This window comes from Cyclopterus lumpus, chromosome 11 (genome assembly GCF_009769545.1).
Source record: "Cyclopterus lumpus isolate fCycLum1 chromosome 11, fCycLum1.pri, whole genome shotgun sequence".
Taxonomy (NCBI): domain Eukaryota; kingdom Metazoa; phylum Chordata; class Actinopteri; order Perciformes; family Cyclopteridae; genus Cyclopterus; species Cyclopterus lumpus.
In genome coordinates, this window is record NC_046976.1 from 9,483,689 (window position 1) to 9,500,841 (window position 17,153).

Here is a 17,153-nt window from a genome sequence, read left to right on the forward strand (position 1 = left end):
TATTTCTGGACTGCATTCCCATACATTATTCACACAACCCGAGGTGGGAGCCCGTATACAAGCCATTAAACTCACCCCGAGGTATGCTGAAGTTCGCGAACGTGTCTAATTTATTAGGGAGCAGGTGAGTTGAAAAGCGGCTTAAAGCGACATGCAACAGGCGAGCCAGAGGAGGGCGCAGTAGACTCGTCACACTTCCAGGCACGGGGGGAGGGGGGCGGGGGGTCGAGCTGGAGCCAGAGCAGCGTGCGCATGTAACACGACTTCTGATTGGTTGGATTTCTGCGGCGAATATGTCAAACGGGCCACCGTTGGTCGGCTGCGAGGAGGCGGAGCCGTGCGTGGCATTTCATTGATATAGCCTACAGCTGGTGGCTATAGATTCGCCACAAGGACTGGAAGGGCTATGCAAGTGTCGAGGGCTTGATGCAGGGGGGGGGTTCAAGAAGGCTCGATACGTGTTTTATTATTTTAAAGGGTGGCACACACAAAGATTCACAGAGTACACAGCCAACATGCTTTGCCACGTTACTCGGCCGGATTCGGTGGTGATGGAAGTGGAAGTTGATGCGAAGGCAAACGGGGAAGACTGTCTGAATAAGGTAGGCTGTGGTGGGACACGCATCACGTTTAGTCATTCTGATACCTTATTTAAAACACCGTGCCATGGCCAGGCAGAGCAGCAGTGCTCTAGTCATCTTTCGTAACTTTAGATTTACCATGTTCCTAAACTTCCGCACGTTCGGCTTATTTGCGACTCCAGCTTATGCATTAAGAGAAATGCTTCAAATACGACGCAATCGCTGCTTGACTTAATATTCAGTGTGTCGCGTTACTTATTCTGTTACCAGAACTCGCGATGCATCGGCTTTTGTTGTTGTTGTTGTTGCACATGGGGACTGCAGGAAACCAAATGTGCAGAATGAAATGTGCAGAAGGAAAAATCTGTTTGTAACAAAAACAAATGTCAATTTATGGTCTACACGTATGGCTTGTAATAACTGTCGCAAGGTTGTGGTGCATCGGTGTGAAACCGGTCGCCTCTACCTGCGTGACTTTAGTCGGAGGCGGTCGGCTTCGTCGAGGTTACTTGAGTTCATTCTGCTCTTTCAACCACTCAAACCTTCTCGCTCCACTCAAGTGAAACTTCAGTGTGAACTCAGCGCTTCAGACAGTCCTCTCTTTCCCCTCCAAGGTGGGCACGAGAGAAGAGACCTCGCATGCTTCCCAGTTCATCGGCCGCCTCAAGTTGTGTGTTCGTGTCCGCTCATGAAGTGCAGCGCTACTTTAAATGCACGCCGTGTGGCATGAATGAGTTTCATCTTCGCCTCCGGGGCTCCCCGCAGACGTTCACCAGCAGTTATGTAATAAACCCGAGGGTTTGTGGGTTTGATCAGCCCCTTTACCCCGGGAGAGCCTCCACGTTTACTTCCACTAGTGCTGGGTTTGTATCTGTGTAGTATTGGGGTAGCAGCAATCCAAATGGAGAAAGTGATAAAAGCACCCTTTATATTCTTTCCTCTTAAATCGTGTTAGTCTACACTTTATTGATTCCTTTTGTGGAGTTGATTCTTGGTACTCTCCCCTGGCAGACCAGAGCCAATATGTATTGTCTTGTTCAAGGACATTCAGCGGCTGTCACAACTCAAAACTCCTGTCTACTCGTGGTACAATCCTGGTATCGTGGTCCCCCCCCCCCCCCCCCCCCCCCCCCCCCCCCCCCCTCACTCTTACCGGGTCCTATTTGAATGTCTTTGTTCCAAATCTACTTTTGTGACCCATATCTTTCATTGCTTTCCAGGTTTGCAGAAAGTTGGGCATAATTGAAGTGGACTACTTTGGGCTGCAGTTTACAGGCAGCAAAGGAGAGAACCTGTGGCTGAATCTGAGGAACCGCATCTGCCAGCAGATGGACAATGTGACGCCCTGTCGACTGAGGCTGCGCGTCAAGTTCTTTGTGGAGCCCCATCTCATTCTGCAGGAACAGACGAGGTATGCTTACCAACTCACGTGCTTGCATAGCAAACTTGCCTCTTGAAACTAGTCGTCTATTTGTGTGTGTGTGTGTGTGTGTGTGTATGTATGTGTGTGTGTATGTATGTATATATATGTATATATATGTATATAAATATATATTAAAAAAAAATAAAAATGCATGAGTAACCACTTCCTTTGTGGCCAAGCACCTGCAAATTAGCTCATCGCCTCCACAGAAAGAGCTTAGTAAGAATTGGATCTGGGCTGGGTTTTTCCATTGACACATACAATTATGACTGACTATGACATGCAATAATGAGCGGAAGAAAAAACAAACACACCATAAATGAGTTGCCAGCTCCTAATCTGATCACTTTGTATACAATACAGTAGAATGCCCTCTAGTAACCTCTTCCCCGAGCCCTTCCGGGGTTACTAAAGGTTGAGTTGGTGGAGTTCCAGGCAGGAAATGTGATCCAGCAGCCCTGGGGCTATGTGTCGCTCTGACTGCCCCGAGGGACGCTCTGAGGGACAGTCCTCTGTCACTGCCCCCATTCAACTCAAAATAACTTTTGTTTTGCCTTTTTTTTGTGTCCATTTGTTTGGCCATTTTTGTCAGAACAAAAGCACACTCCTACATTTGGGTTTTTTATAGATGCCGTTTGGCAACTGTGACTGGGTGTAGGTTGTTTTCCTCTGGAGGTTTTGTTCTCGTAGAAATGTGTCACAGTTTGCAGCCGGTTTTCATAGTGATATTTATCGTAGTTTTTTAACGCTACAGTTGCATATTTTCATTTGAGAAACTTAATAGCCAGCATAACACTTGCCATAGCGAATAACACATTGGAATTGCATATCTCCTCTGTACCAAGTCAGTTTGATGGAGGAACCAAAACAACACTATTGAGAACAAAGTAACAAACTGTGTCAAGTCTTGATTCTGACTCTGTATTCCCCGACCCCAGTTTCGTTTTGAAGTTATAAATAGCACTCTCAGTCCTCCGAACCTATCCAAAAGACTTGTTTTACACACTGTCTGGTGTGATCCCGTAGATCTTTTATTCACCTCAGGCAGTGTTTTCATACTGCAGCGTTGGACCCATGATGTGGAGGGAGGGCAGACTGTTTGGTCTCTTTTTTTAAACTCCGCCACGCTGCTCTTGCCCTCGCTCAGAAATGCAGCGTGCCACTAGAACTGTTAATTAAACTGACATTTATCTGCCTTGGCCGGGGTTTGCTTGGCATTCCAGTTCGCTCTCAGTTGCTCCCCAGTTCACCCACTGCCCCATCTTCTGCTGTTTTTCCACTCCCGTTTACCTTCATTCACATCACGCTATCAAATATAAAGACATCTTTATTCTTTTGCCATATTTATATCGCTGTCGGATATAAACTGTCCCCACTCGCATGCCCTCCTCGTCCATCCTCTGAGCCCAACCCACACTTTGCCCAATATTTGGCAACCTTTTGAAACAAAAAGTGAAAGGCAGCGGGGGGAGAGAGTGAGCTTCAAAGACACTTGGCTGCCTGCGCTCTGACCTCCACTAGATTAGCAGGGGTTATCAACAGATGGCTGGTGTCGGGTGGGGGTTATGGGGTTGTTAAAAAAAAGTGAGATTAGGATGTGAGATGGCAGGCAAGGATATGTGGGGTTGCTGCTAATAGTTACTCGCACATGCCAACATGCTGTCAAGCTATGTGTTAAATCTTGGCACACCCTGCATGCCTTCCATCAGCTCATGTGATCTCATTTAAGTGGTGGTTAAGCAAATACTGGCATCACTCTTAGAGATGAGGGCAAGATGTTGACAGTGCACAGTAGTGGCATTTTGGGGAGAAACACAGGTCTGGGAACATTTAAAAGGGTCATACATTATTACACAGCATTAATTTTCTAAACTTGCATTTAAAATGTCTAACTTAACTTGCAAGGAATAATGTGAATAAATTGGCGGGTTGAGAAGCCGGTGGGGTCCCGTTTGACTCAATTCTTGTGCTGTCACCTTTGACCTACTTTGGTCTACCAATGCCTCCACTGAACTCGTCCTGACTGCAGACAAGCAGGCCCTCGGGATCATAGCTTTGTACATTTTTGGTCCAATATGCCAATAGAAATGTGTCCAATTCTTGTCTACTGAAAGTTCAATATGCCCAGCGTTTGCCGCATTTACACTTGTAAACAGTCAGATAATGTCAGTCCGTGAACAGGTTTCAGAAGCTGCAACCCAACATGAGACTGGACACGCCCACTTTATAACCACATGGCATGTTTCACTAGTTCCACGAGTGTATGTGAGCCGGAGTAAATGTTCTCAGCAGCTTCTGGAAAAGGCAGAAGGGACTGTAACGTGCCACAACGCAGTTGAGCTGAGGGGTGGGCCTCTTTTTCAACGCCCTTCTTATAGGCCTTATTACATAACCTGCACTGGACGGAGTGCGCAGAGCTGCTTATATAAGCTGCTCTGTACTCTGCTGCCATCTAAAAGCCGAGCAGGTCACTCATGTTCTTGCTCACATGCAGCTGATGATTTAGATACTTTGTGGTAATTCATCTTCCTCTTTTTGTCAGGCCTACCACTGCTACAAAACTATACAGAATCAAACCCAATGTTTTATAGTATCTAAACTAATTTCCTCAAATGTGTAATCCCTATATAACCTTTAGGTACTACTGTGCAACAACGTGCAGGCTATATCTATTTTAGTTACAAGGCTTAAGCTTTGTTTGTCCCCGCACGTGGCGTGTGCTGCGAACATACAGAGGCATTATGCTTATTGTGTTCTTCGTTGTATTTTCAAATGCCAGAGAGCGTACAAACAAAATGTACCGTGAAGAAGCAAGAAGATAATGAAAACTCCATAAACCAACCTCCACCATGCCAAATGAGGTATTATTGTAAACAATTTAATTTGACTGTCAAAATATATACTCAAATGTGTATATATTATATAGCTAAAGCATGTAAAACTAATTGGCTGTCTTTGTAAAATCACAAGACGCGCTAAAACTGCTTTTATCAGTGAATTATTTATGACCGTCATCTCTAAAAAGCTCGGAGCGCTCACAGAGAGCGCCTGGCTAATAAGACACTCTTTGAAAATGCGTAAAATTGGCCTTCAGCTTCTATTTTGGGCATCTGAACAAAGACCATACTTCCAGTGGTTTGAGATGGCGTTGCACTGAACTATTTTCCTGCCGTAATATTTTTTTATTCTATGTCGATGGAAAACAAAAACGGTTCACTAAAATTCTAGATGCTTAAAAACAACCGGTTCACCTTTTTTAATCTGTATTTTTACGAGGCATCAACAGAAGGAAATAACACATTTTATTGGTTACGGGACACTGACCCAAGGGCCTCAACAACAGCATGTGTTATCTGCAACATTAAGCACCACTTGCTCGGGGGTGCGTCTGGTTTAAATATGTGAATGTTTTCCCTTCATTAGCCCTCGTATTTAGCATTCTGATCAGGCAAACATTGGATATCCTGAAAGGGCACAACTTTTAGTACACAATTTATCAGAGTTCCTGATTGCTAATCCCTCTTACCTCCCCGGGTATTAAGTTTAACTTAAAATAAAACAAATATTGAATTAAATCCAACTTTAATGACTCTGCTCAACTACTGTCATGGGCTCTCTCCGGACTGTGCCTCCCTTCTTGCATAAGCCCATGCAGTTCAAAGACATTCTGGTCAGGGGCACAGGAGACTAAATCTACAGAGATGACTGCATGTTAACCTTGCAACAGACAATTTTGTCTGCGCGGGGTGCTCCCTCGCCTTTCCCCCAGTGCACGGGGGCATCGGTCCCAACCCAGTGTCGTGTTTGTAGAATGGGTCAACTGAGGACAGATTTTACAATGAAAGGCATGACTTTGCATGGATGTACCAACATTTACATTAAGCATCATTGATCTTGTGCAGCCATACTTGACTCCACTTAATATCCTGCATGATTCAGCTTTGCTTTACAACATTAAATTGCAGTTTTATCATACATTAGTTCACCCATGAAAACTGAGACACGGGCATTATGTCTCTACTCTGCATTTTCAACTGAATGCTCTTGCCAAAGTTGAGGTAATTTATTCCAGTCACACCGAAGTTACAATGTTTAGCTCGCTGCGGGAGGCTACGGAGACGATTAAGCCAAAGATCACACACGATGCCTGTGGGTCTTCAAGTGTTCCAAAGCACCACGCAAATTATTTATCTGCATGCTCCGCGTTTCTTTCCTCTTCCGTTTGTTGTGCACTCGAGTAACCTAGCCCTGATCTGTATCGCTTGAAGATGCAACATTAGCCCCTGTCCAAGAACGATAGAATTGTTTTATTTCTTTGGCGCCTGAATTTAGGATTGATGCTGAGCTTTAATCAGTGTGTTACTATCCAGTTGAGAGCACCAGCCTGTAACACAAGGCATTTAACAGACAAACCGCTTCTTTGTTTTATTGCTGTGCAGCTTTCTGGTCAACTCGGCTCAGAGCTTGAAATGATTGTTTAGCAACTTTCTGGTAAACTTCTATAAGTGTTTCAGTCTGACTTTCCATTAAACTCGCACCTTAGGGAGAAGAGCAGGGTTTACCATAGTTCATTGACCGCTAGTAACCTCACGGCAGTGTGTCATTTGACTAGCTTACAAACCACATTGTTGAGAGCCCAACCGATGAGCTCTGAAACTCCACTGGTGATTGGCTGGATGAGGTGCAGTCTCCAGGCAGAGGTGTTGGGTTTCAGTTTGTGGGGACGTTTTGTTCTTCTGTGAAGTGAAGCGGCTGACATGCTGCCTGCTCAGAGAATAGACCCTGGATTTGGGCAGAAAACATTCAAATGAGACAATGGTTTTATAGATGGGCGGAACTGACGATAGAGGATTTGACTTGGCAATGAGTGTCCGGTTACTTTAATAAATTCCTCCTCATTCTCTGGCACCAGAGGACAAATGTTGAATTGCAAACACTGCATTTTGGTGTTCTATATTTGAATGGCTCAAAGACTGGGCAGAAATCTGCCGAAAAACTTGGACTTCTCGTCTCTGTTGCCAGCCAGTGACCCATTTCCAAATCTTCTGTCTCAGGGTTCTGACCTGCTTTTAATTTAATTATTACAGACGGTGTTCAAACACTCCTGCAGCACCCAACATGACCTCTTCTCTCCCCCCCCCCCCCCCCCCCCAAGTGTATTACTAAGACTCTGTCTGTGTCTGGTGTGTTGGAGAGGTGATGACTGCAGTGTCCACGGATGAGCCAGTCGTGATGCACGTGCAAATATGTCTGAATGATAATGTGGGTTAGTCCCTGACATGGTGACTCTAACGGGCTGAGGCACACAGAGGAGAGGTCGAGCTGCTTTTTAAATCGCTGATTCAGCATGGCATCCTCGCGTCCCAACAAGAGACCAGATTCCTGTGACTCTGTCTGGCCAAGTCACGCTCAAGACAGTCGACAATATTTACATGGCTGTGTTCTGGGGCATTTATCTGTTCTGTCTCTCGTCACCTTGGTTACAAGCCTGTGCAAGCCTGAAGGGGTTTGTACAGGAATAACTTATTTTCATTTGGTCTCAAATGGTGTGCCCACTGAAGACAGTTCAAAGTCTTTTTTTTTTAGTTCCAGCCTCAAACACATGTGAGCCGAAAGATTTATGGGCCATTATCTCTCCCATGTTCAAAGTGTTGGATGGTCCTTGACCAGAGACTGACAGGTGAGGCAGCACGGCACTGCCTGAGCACACTGATGCTGGGACGGTCTTATGAGAAGCGATCTACTGACTGTGGAGGCCGAGGAGGGCAGGAGGATAATCTGTACAAAACGTTTCTCCTTATCTTAACAGGAGTTTGCAGCTGGTATTTAGAGCTGATACAGTAGCATTATAGCTTCACAGGAGCCTCACTGGGAGAAAGTGTTACCTTCTGCTTGTGAAGCAGCTGTGTGTTGTGGATTTTAGTCATGTTTTTGTAGCAGATCATTCAGCCTTGGGACGTCATGCAGGAACAGCTCTTGTTGAACTTTAGTTACCTAAAGTTGCAGGGCCTGTTAACCTGTCTTACTGTACACCTTGTAGTCGTTTGCTTCTAAACGCACATCTTATATTGCGTGTGAGCCCCCAAAACACTGGGAATGTAGGAATCTTGCTCAGCAGCTCAGTGGCTAAATACTCTACCTCTTCCCAGATGGTTCGCTGGGGGTTAAAACCCATCATGTGACATCTTCTGTCAGAACACCAAACCAACAGGCCGAGGCTTGTCCTGAAGGAAGCTTTTTAAGTTGTTAAACGACTTGCTCAGGAGCACAGTGACCGATATTAACCTCCTGCCAACCCTCGGGTGAACTATAGTAACCTCCGCATCTTGCCCTATAGTAACCTTTTGTCGGCCCTATTGTTTGCATCAGACAGGTAGCTAACTATCAGCGCTGCATCACATGGTGCCTGCTGGGCCTGACACAATAGAGAGCAGTATTTTGTGCGTGTGTTGGAGGGAATGTGATGTTTAACACCATATCAAAGCAATGTTTGTTATGCCTGAGGCTAGTCAGCTTTGGGGCTTCGTTGTTATGGTCTGGCTTTATCAGGCGTGGCGTAGAGCCACTCAGTTTGTGTGCCTCACAGCTGCTTTCGCTACCGCTGTTGTGTGTTGGACGAGGTGTGCCTCTGTTATTGCTGCTGAAGCCTTTGCCATATACACGGTTTCCTACTTTGCCAGCCTGTTGTGCGCTGGTCCCTCAAGAGAGTCCGGTTGTTAGTCCCATAAGATGACAGAGGAAACGTCACATCCAGCTCATTCCACGTCCTCTTGTGGTTCCCACAAGATATAAATAAACACACAATGGGTTTGTATAAACTTAATAAAAAGGGGTGACGAGTGCTACCCCCTCCCCCCCCAAACCCAACCCTCTCAAATATCCTCAAGTCACGGTGTGACCTGATTTGCAAAAATGAAAAATGTCCCTCTTTGCATCATGCTTCAAAGAGAACTGTAGCCTGAGGGAGGTTTTTTGTGTGTGTGGGGGGGGGGGGGTTCGGAAATGAGCAGTTTTTGGCGCAGTCTGCTTTTAGTCTACCACATCAGGATGCGGCGGGTAAAGACATTCAGACATTCTTTTGTGCATTAAACTGTTCTACTGCGAGAACTTTCCTCGGTACAGGAAGGACTTTCATTTCTGTCAAGTGAGGCTTTCAACCAATACTCTAAATTCAAACTAATATTTGAATAGTAAAAAGACAGATATTGGCATATGAAAAATGATTAGATTGTAAAAACAAACGGTACCGCCACAACTTTCTTCCTCGCGCACCCTGACTGCACCACTTGACGGGAGTCGCATAACATCTCTTATTGAAAAAGAAATGTAAGTTAGGTCAACAACATTGGCTGGTGACGAGCTGTCAGACTGGTTTGTGGTCCTGGAAGTCGGTCCTTGGCCTGTACAATCTTCTTAAGGCTACTGTGTCATAGGTAATCTCAAGGAAGGATCAGTTTAGGTTACTCTAGTTCAACGCTCATGATGCAAGGATCGAGTCAGTCTGGGTGTTACTTCTGTTGACGTTTTGTCTCCTGCTGCTAGAAGGAAAGAATTCCTCACATCTTCTGGTCAAAACAATGGAAAGGACCAGCCGCGGCCTATTTATTTTGAGGATTTAGCTGTTTACCTTGGCCACACCAGAACTCTGTGTTCTTATTTAATCATTCAGCCCTAACACTAACAATGGTGTTTTTGATCACCAATAATCTTTGAACTATTTTCTCGACTGTCACTCCATAAAACACACCTCCATTTCAAATGAGAATTCCCCCAAGTCGGGCAAAACAAGGCTAGTGGAGGCTTGTCTTAAATGGGCTCGATTGGACCACATTGACGGCAAGCCACAGAGACACAGGTGGGATGATGGACATTGTAACTCATGTTAAGTCCCATTATTGCATTCAACTTTCATGGTAACTCTTTGGCATAGAAGAGCTTGTACAAGCAGAGTTACCCACTGAGTCACCGGGTTAAAAGTCCAAGTACTTCCTCGACTGGAGAAAACCACTTGACTTCCACTTTTAAGAGGCTCAAGTGAATTCACTCTTATAGGAAGTTCTGAGGAAGAGAATAAAAAAAGGGAAAGTGAGTCGTTGTGACCATTGAACAAATGTCACAGTTGCTTTTCCTTCTGCTTAACACACACGCCAACAACTGCAGTCTGTGGTGAAATTCTAGCCTTGTAATGACCACCTGCTCTGGTGTGTGTGCGTGTGCGTGTGTGTGCGTGTGTCTCCACATAGAAGTCAGTTAAACAGTGAAAGTGTGCAGTGTTTGTGATCCGTCTTCTTTCTGGATGAACTTTAAAGTGAAGAGTTTGTCAGCACATGACTTAATTCCCATTTGCTCTGTTTTCTTCCTGACCACCAGACACGTCTTCTTCATGCATGTGAAGGAGGACCTCCATAACGGTCACCTACGTATGGGCTCGGAACAAGCAGAGGAGCTGAGCGCACTGCTGGCACAGGCCGAGTTCGGCGACTACAACCAGAACACGGCCAAGTACTGGTACTCCGAGCTGTGTGGAGAGGAGCCCAGCACTGCAACCATCAACAGGTACAACCCTCTTGCATCACCCAAAATAACCCAAATTCCTTGTGGTCCACTACAACTTATTATAATAAGAACCCTACCTTGACTGTGGTTTTGTGGTAATTCAAACAAGACAACTGGAATTTGGACATAATAAGTTAACAAGCTCTGGCTAATCATTGAAACCGGTTCTCTGTGGCAGCTCTCTTAAATCTCTGCCCCCTTATTATCTCCAAGGGAGACGGGTCGTTATGGGGAAGACGTGATGAAATCTAAATAATGGGTCACGGCTAACTCATACACAGATTAGCCAAACAGCAGCTGATGGGAAATCAGATGTGTTTTGCAGGGTTCCACTGACGGACCCTCCCACTGAACATCTTCAATGTTTTCTTTGTACACAACGTTTCCTAGTGTGAGGATGTGGAGTCCGAGAACATGGATCCCATTGCATTGTGCAAAAGCCGCAGCACACTTTCGATAGAAATGCCTGTTTAAGAATAAATGCAATGTCTCCATTTTGGAGTTTAAGCCTTTTGGGGGGCACACTGGAAAAATGTGTTCCTCGCATGCAAAGCCTTACTTAATACATTGAGCCCAATCTGCCAGATTTGCTACATGAAACAGCACTGCTGTTCCCTGCTACTCTTACTCCAGCATGTTATGTATGCAGGTGCATGACAGAATTACCCAACAGATTTAGTTGAAATAAACTTATTTTTTACTTCCCCATTGGAAAGAAATGTATCTGATTTTTAGAAATAGTAAATAGAAAAAGTACAAAAAACAACTTTGTTGCAGTAACAAGAGTAAATTCAATTAATTACTTCCACCCATGGCCATCAGGCATTTTCCAGTACAATGGAAATCAGCAGACCTCACTGGATAAAAGAAGTAATCAGCTATGCTCCCCGAGTGCTGGTATAGTTGTCATAAAAGAACCAGTTTAGCATCGGAGCTTTCTGCCTGAGGATGTGTTCAACTTCGACCACTAAAACACACTTTTATCTTGCTTATACAATACAGTGGGTGTTACTATTAAAAGAGTGTGTATGATGCAGCTTGTGTAATTTCCAATATGAGCTTTTCGTGCGAAATAAACCTAAATGCTTGTCTTTGTTCCCCTCTCTCCAACCCCATCTTGTCTGCAGTATCGTATCCAGACACAAGGCTCTGGAGGGTTTGAGTCAGGGCTCAGTGGAGTACCAGGCCCTGCAGCTGGTCTCCTCTCTGGAGCATTACGGCGTGGAGTGGCACTGGGCTCGGGATGCAAATGGTCAACGGTTGGCCATTGGAGTCGGCCCCGAGGGCATCGCCATTTGCAAGGAGGACTTCAGCTTAGTCAACAGGTATGCTTCTTGTGATGCTACGTTTCATGTTGCACTGGTTATCGAGCATGCAGGTCTGTCTTTTCTGATGTAAGAACGTTCAACAGTTTCTTCTGTGTTTGCCTCATCGCAGAATAAGCTATCCAATCATCCAGATTGCCACCCAGTCGGGGAAGAGCGTGTACTTGACAGTTACCAAGGACACGAGTGACAGCGTGGTGCTTTTGTTCAAGCTGATCAGTAACCGGGCAGCCAGTGGTCTGTACAGAGCCATCACAGAGACCCACGCCTTCTACAGGTGAGAGCTGACGACATTCAGGCAACAGGAAGTCTGACCTGCTTGAGAACAATCTTTCTATTCACTGCAGCATGTTTTAATGTTCTAGAGCAAGTACTTGTTCACTGCCCTTCACTAAAGACTCGTAGATCATAAAAGGTTGGGGAACGGATCTAAGAATGTGTTGTGTAAATGTTTGTTCTGTTCTCCTTGGCATGCAGTGCTTCCTGATTCTCCCACATTTGTACACATTGCCCTTTTTTAATGGAATAAATACACGTGCAGTGGGTAAAACGTGTGTGTCAGTCAGTCAGTGTCAACTCAAATGGCTGAGCTATGAAATAGTTGTCAGTCAGTCACAATAGCACAACGGTACAAAAGACAGCCCTGTCCTTTTGTTTCAGGGAGGGGGGTTTAGCTCTGAGTCTGCAGATTTATTTTGGCGGGCATGTCCTCGTCCTGCTTGCTCAGAAACTAGTGTTTATCTCACAGTGGGGGAATGTGGCATCGGTACAGGATGATTTAGATGTTGCGTAAATAAACAGTGCATGGGTGATATTGGATAAATCAAATGTAAAACTGTGAAGACGGATGTGAGTCATACTGCAGATTAGTTTGTGTCTGGTCAAATGCTTCAATTTGTCTGACCTCGTCCTGTTTTGATTTGCAGGTGCGACACAGTTACTAATGCGGTGATGATGCAATACAGCAGAGACTTTAAGGGACACCTAGCTTCCCTTTTCCTGAACGAAAACATCAACCTGGGTAAGAAGTATGTTTTCGACATCCGACGCACCTCCAAGGAGGTTTACGACCACGCCCGCCGCGCACTCTACAACTCTGGTGTCGCTGACCTGGTGTCCGGCAGCGACGGACGCGCCTCTCCTTCGCGCTCCCCAAGCCAAGACGACCAGCAGGACGACGGGCTGGACTGCGGCAGCTGCCAGCTTAGCCGAGCCCTGCAGGAGCGGCTGCAGAAGCTCAGGGAGGCTCTGTTGTGCATGCTTTGCTGCGAGGAGGAGATAGACGCTGCCTTCTGCCCCTGCGGCCACATGGTGTGTTGCCAGACCTGCGCAAATCAGCTGCAGGTGAGATGCTTGGGAATGCTGATGAGTGTATCAGCCACATTGGGAGGGGGGGGGGGGGAGTCACATACTGACACAGGACAATACTGCTGGCATTTGCTAAACTGCAAATGTTGACGTCCTCGTACTTTTAAAAGGCAAGAGCTTAAAAACTAAATGGATTTTGCTTTGTCAGTTTTTAAATTATATTTCTTACTGGTCCTCTGCTTGCACTCTGCTGACCTGATTGTCCCTCATGTAATCAGCTAAATGTTGCCCCTCTTTGTGGAAGCAGATGGTGGGTGTGAGTGAGTTTGTCTTTATGAAAGGATTCTAGCAGCCAGGCAGATCTCACTTCCATTACCTTAACTAAGAAACGCGACCCAGCTAATTGACGGATGAGTCGGTAGAAACCCGAGACAAAAGACGAGAAGGAAAGCTCCACTGCTTTCAGCATGATTGTGAAAACCATTTTCCCACTATAGCAATCCATTACACCTGTTTATGATTGAGCTGACCTCGCCTGTTTCAGTGCATTTGTCACGGCGTCCTTCAGTCTTAACATTAGCAGACGGAGGACCTGAGTGGTGCCTTGATGGCCGTCAACATTACTCTCCACAGCTCATTAGATGAGGGAGCCAGTTGAGTGGTTGTTGCATCTTCTCTTAGCTTGCACTGTGTTGGCTTTGACACCTCTTGCTTCGAAGTCACACGTTTGCTGGAAACGTGTGCTTTCACACACTAAGAGACCTGAGTAAGACTACACCAAGTTAACAGTGTTGTAATGTATGATGATGTGGCCATTAAATGAATGTTGGAGGAGATCCCCGAAGCAGGCAAAGATATATTGCCATTGGGTTCACAACTTTAATGCATTCGTTGAACCGCGTTGGCTCAAAGTATAAATTAGCTCAATATGATAGAATAAACTAATTAAAACACAAACTCGGTGCTAAGTACTTGTCTCTGCTCTCCCTCAGATGTGTCCTGTGTGTCGGTCGGAGGTGGAGCACGTGCAGCACGTCTACCTGCCCACCTGCACCAGCCTGCTGAACCTGACGCTGACGGACAACCACCAACACCGCAGCAGCATCCCCGTGCCCATCCACAGAGAAATGGCTTCTCCTCACAGCTGCTCTGCAACGGAGTACGACCACAAGATCTACCACTCATAAAGACGACTCCAGCGGACACTTTGGAACTGGGTTTCATAAAGAAGGAACATTTATAGTCCGTCTGTTTCCTGCCTGGACTCCAGGAACTATCAAACGTATAGAGACTCCTGAGCACATTCAAAGATCGACACACTCTAACCACTCCCTAAACAAGTGTGTGTGTTAATGTTATTTACCATCGTCCTTTTTGGACGTCAGTTTGGTTGATAGTATCGTTGCTATTGGTTTGCATGTCATTCTGTCCAGATCTTGTTTATTTTATAGAGCCCCTGCCACGAGATTTTTATTTTAGATTAGGCTCTCATTGTCTTTTTAAATTATTGCATCAGTTGACCTGATACAGAATAGACACATTCTTATGTTTTTTAAGATTTGTGTCAGTTGTTTTTCTCAGCTCCACATCAGGCTCCTCTCCCAGAACCTGAACCATATGGTGAACGTTTGTGTTTTAGAATAGCTAAACACTGTAAAAAGTGTTTGTTTATTTTTTTATTTTTAATGCTTCCTTTTACATTTGAAAGCTTCTGTTTTTGATTTGAGAACTGAATTTTATTGTTTGAGTGAAATGCATTTTTTGACTTTAAGAAATATTTCTTTTCTTGTTTGTCATGTTGTCCATGCCAATAAGGGGGTATTTAGAGGCGAAGCGGCACTGCGCTCGGTATAGCGGTGCATACTAATAAGATAGACCAGGCGCTAAGACCACCATGGTCCTATTCTTGTGGTCTCAGTTCAATGGGGTTCTTGAAGGTTTTTAGCCCACCGGGACTGAGCTTGAACGTGAAATGCGGCAGCTTGCTGTCTCTCACACTGCCACCTTCACCTTGAAACGGGTATTGTTGATAAACTGCCACTTGTCCAAAACAACAAGCCTGATTTCATAGTCTGATGCACCTTTCCATTTGTATCTCCACGCCAACAGAAAGTTAGACATGAAGAGCACAAAATGCTCTTCTACTAAATGCAGTTCCACAAGGTTATAAAGAAAAGAAATCTGACTTTGTCCAGTAGCTGCTGCTTCCTCTGAAAACCTCCGCTATAAATCTCTCCTCTGGGATGTACTAACGAGTTCCTTTTTTATATATTTTTAAAGGGTACAAGGAGATCTGTCCGTGCAATACATGCTTGCTTTTTGAAAAGCTTTTAATTTTCAAGTTATATTTAATTTCAAAGACTATATTTAAGAAGAAGAAAAACGACTGTCACTTTACCAAGGAAGTTGTCCACGTGTCTGTAGGGGGTTTGGCCTTAATGTAGCAGCAACACCGTGTTTATTATAAACTTTCCACAGACTTTTTTTCTGGTAAGAAAAGGAAAACTTTTATTTCTTTTAATGCTGACTCGATTAAGCTCAGTCGGTGCAGGGGAAGGACTTTTATTTTTCACATTTTACAAGTAGTGATTTGTTTCTGTTTTCTGAAGCAAAAGCCACTTATCTGTAAAAAAAATAACTGCATTAAACCCTTTTTTATATATTCTGTTTTTAACAAGAGAAAGTATTAAAGTTGTTTTTTAAAAAAACCTGGATTGTGGGGACGTTTTGTTTTGTATGTTATTTGAAAGCAATTATACCTGACACGCGATTAGAACAAATATGCCAGTAAAACCCAAACTTTTACTGACTTCTGGAATTAAAATGCAAATACTTTTCTGTATGTTGAATTGAACATAAGTTGTTTAGGTACACTTTTAAAAGTTATGGGAACGGACTAGGCCAGTGGTTCCCAATCTGAATGCTGGAAAGCCTAGGTCACAAGGTCAATAAAAGAGATTTTAAAAGTATTTTTTCTTACTTTTTAAAATATTTACTTTCTTGTAAAATGTTCTTAAAACTCAATCCTTCATCCACCAGGCTGACTAGTCACCCCATTCATGCCATGCCTCTGTTCCAATATACTGGTAGATAGTCACAGCTTGAAATTCCCTCAAATCCAACTGTTGACCTCGGCAAAGTTTTCAAGATGAACCATCAAACCTGCTGTCTTGAGGTTCCAGATGACACATGAGAAGAGAAAGGGCAGTGGAGCGAATGTCTGCTGTGACCTCAGTCCTAACTTCTCCAGCACCCCAGGGGAATCGTACTCTGAAAGGTCAACGTGCCTCTTGTTATTGTCAGACGAGGAAAAGGAGCTGAGAGTTTCAGTGTGGTACAAAGAGAGACTATGTTGATGAGAAATGACAAGCTCCACTGGACTGTAATTATAAAGTGTGCCAATAAGAGTTCAGTGCAGCAGCTATTGATTAGCCAGACTCCATCCCTCTCTCTTCTCACAACCCTCTGGATGAGAATGCTTCTCTTTCTATCCCTCATGCAGCACTGCCATTAAACACTTCAAGGACACTGATGACAGCAGGGAGGGAGAGACTTATGAGGAAGAGGGCTGTGATTTCTAGACATGCAGAACTGCAGGTTGGAAAACAACACCATAAGGAGCATCGCATAGAACTTCACCTGGCTTTAAAGTTCAACTTTGACCTTAAAATACAAGGTGTGACTGATGAGCTGTGAAAAGGCACTTCACGCCCGAGATCAATCATCAACCGCTTTCTTGTTCATACTGTCTGCATCCCTGACACAGATTCACATGCATGCACATTTAGCTAAAAACAGGGCCAGACTCGGCCCAATGCTTTGCCCTGACCCAGGGACATGTAGCTGAAGCACAATCAGGGAAATGATTAGTCATATCAAGGAAAAGAAAGATGAGTTTGTGGTCTTGTGATATATATATATATATAAGAACACAGTGGGGTAAAAAACACGGGAACACTG

General features: G+C 44.7%; 1 protein-coding gene across 1 annotated transcript; it reads left to right on the forward strand.

The window, feature by feature from the left end:
* Positions 1 to 391: 391 nt before the first annotated feature.
* Positions 392 to 15,894, forward strand: mylipa (myosin regulatory light chain interacting protein a). Its single transcript, XM_034546056.1, has 7 exons — positions 392 to 602; positions 1,802 to 1,992; positions 10,375 to 10,560; positions 11,688 to 11,885; positions 11,998 to 12,162; positions 12,812 to 13,229; positions 14,186 to 15,894. The coding sequence occupies exons 1-7, from the start codon at positions 516 to 518 to the stop codon at positions 14,378 to 14,380; spliced, it is 1,440 nt and encodes a 479-aa protein (XP_034401947.1). The 5' UTR covers positions 392 to 515; the 3' UTR covers positions 14,381 to 15,894.
* The last annotated feature ends 1,259 nt before the right edge of the window (positions 15,895 to 17,153 follow it).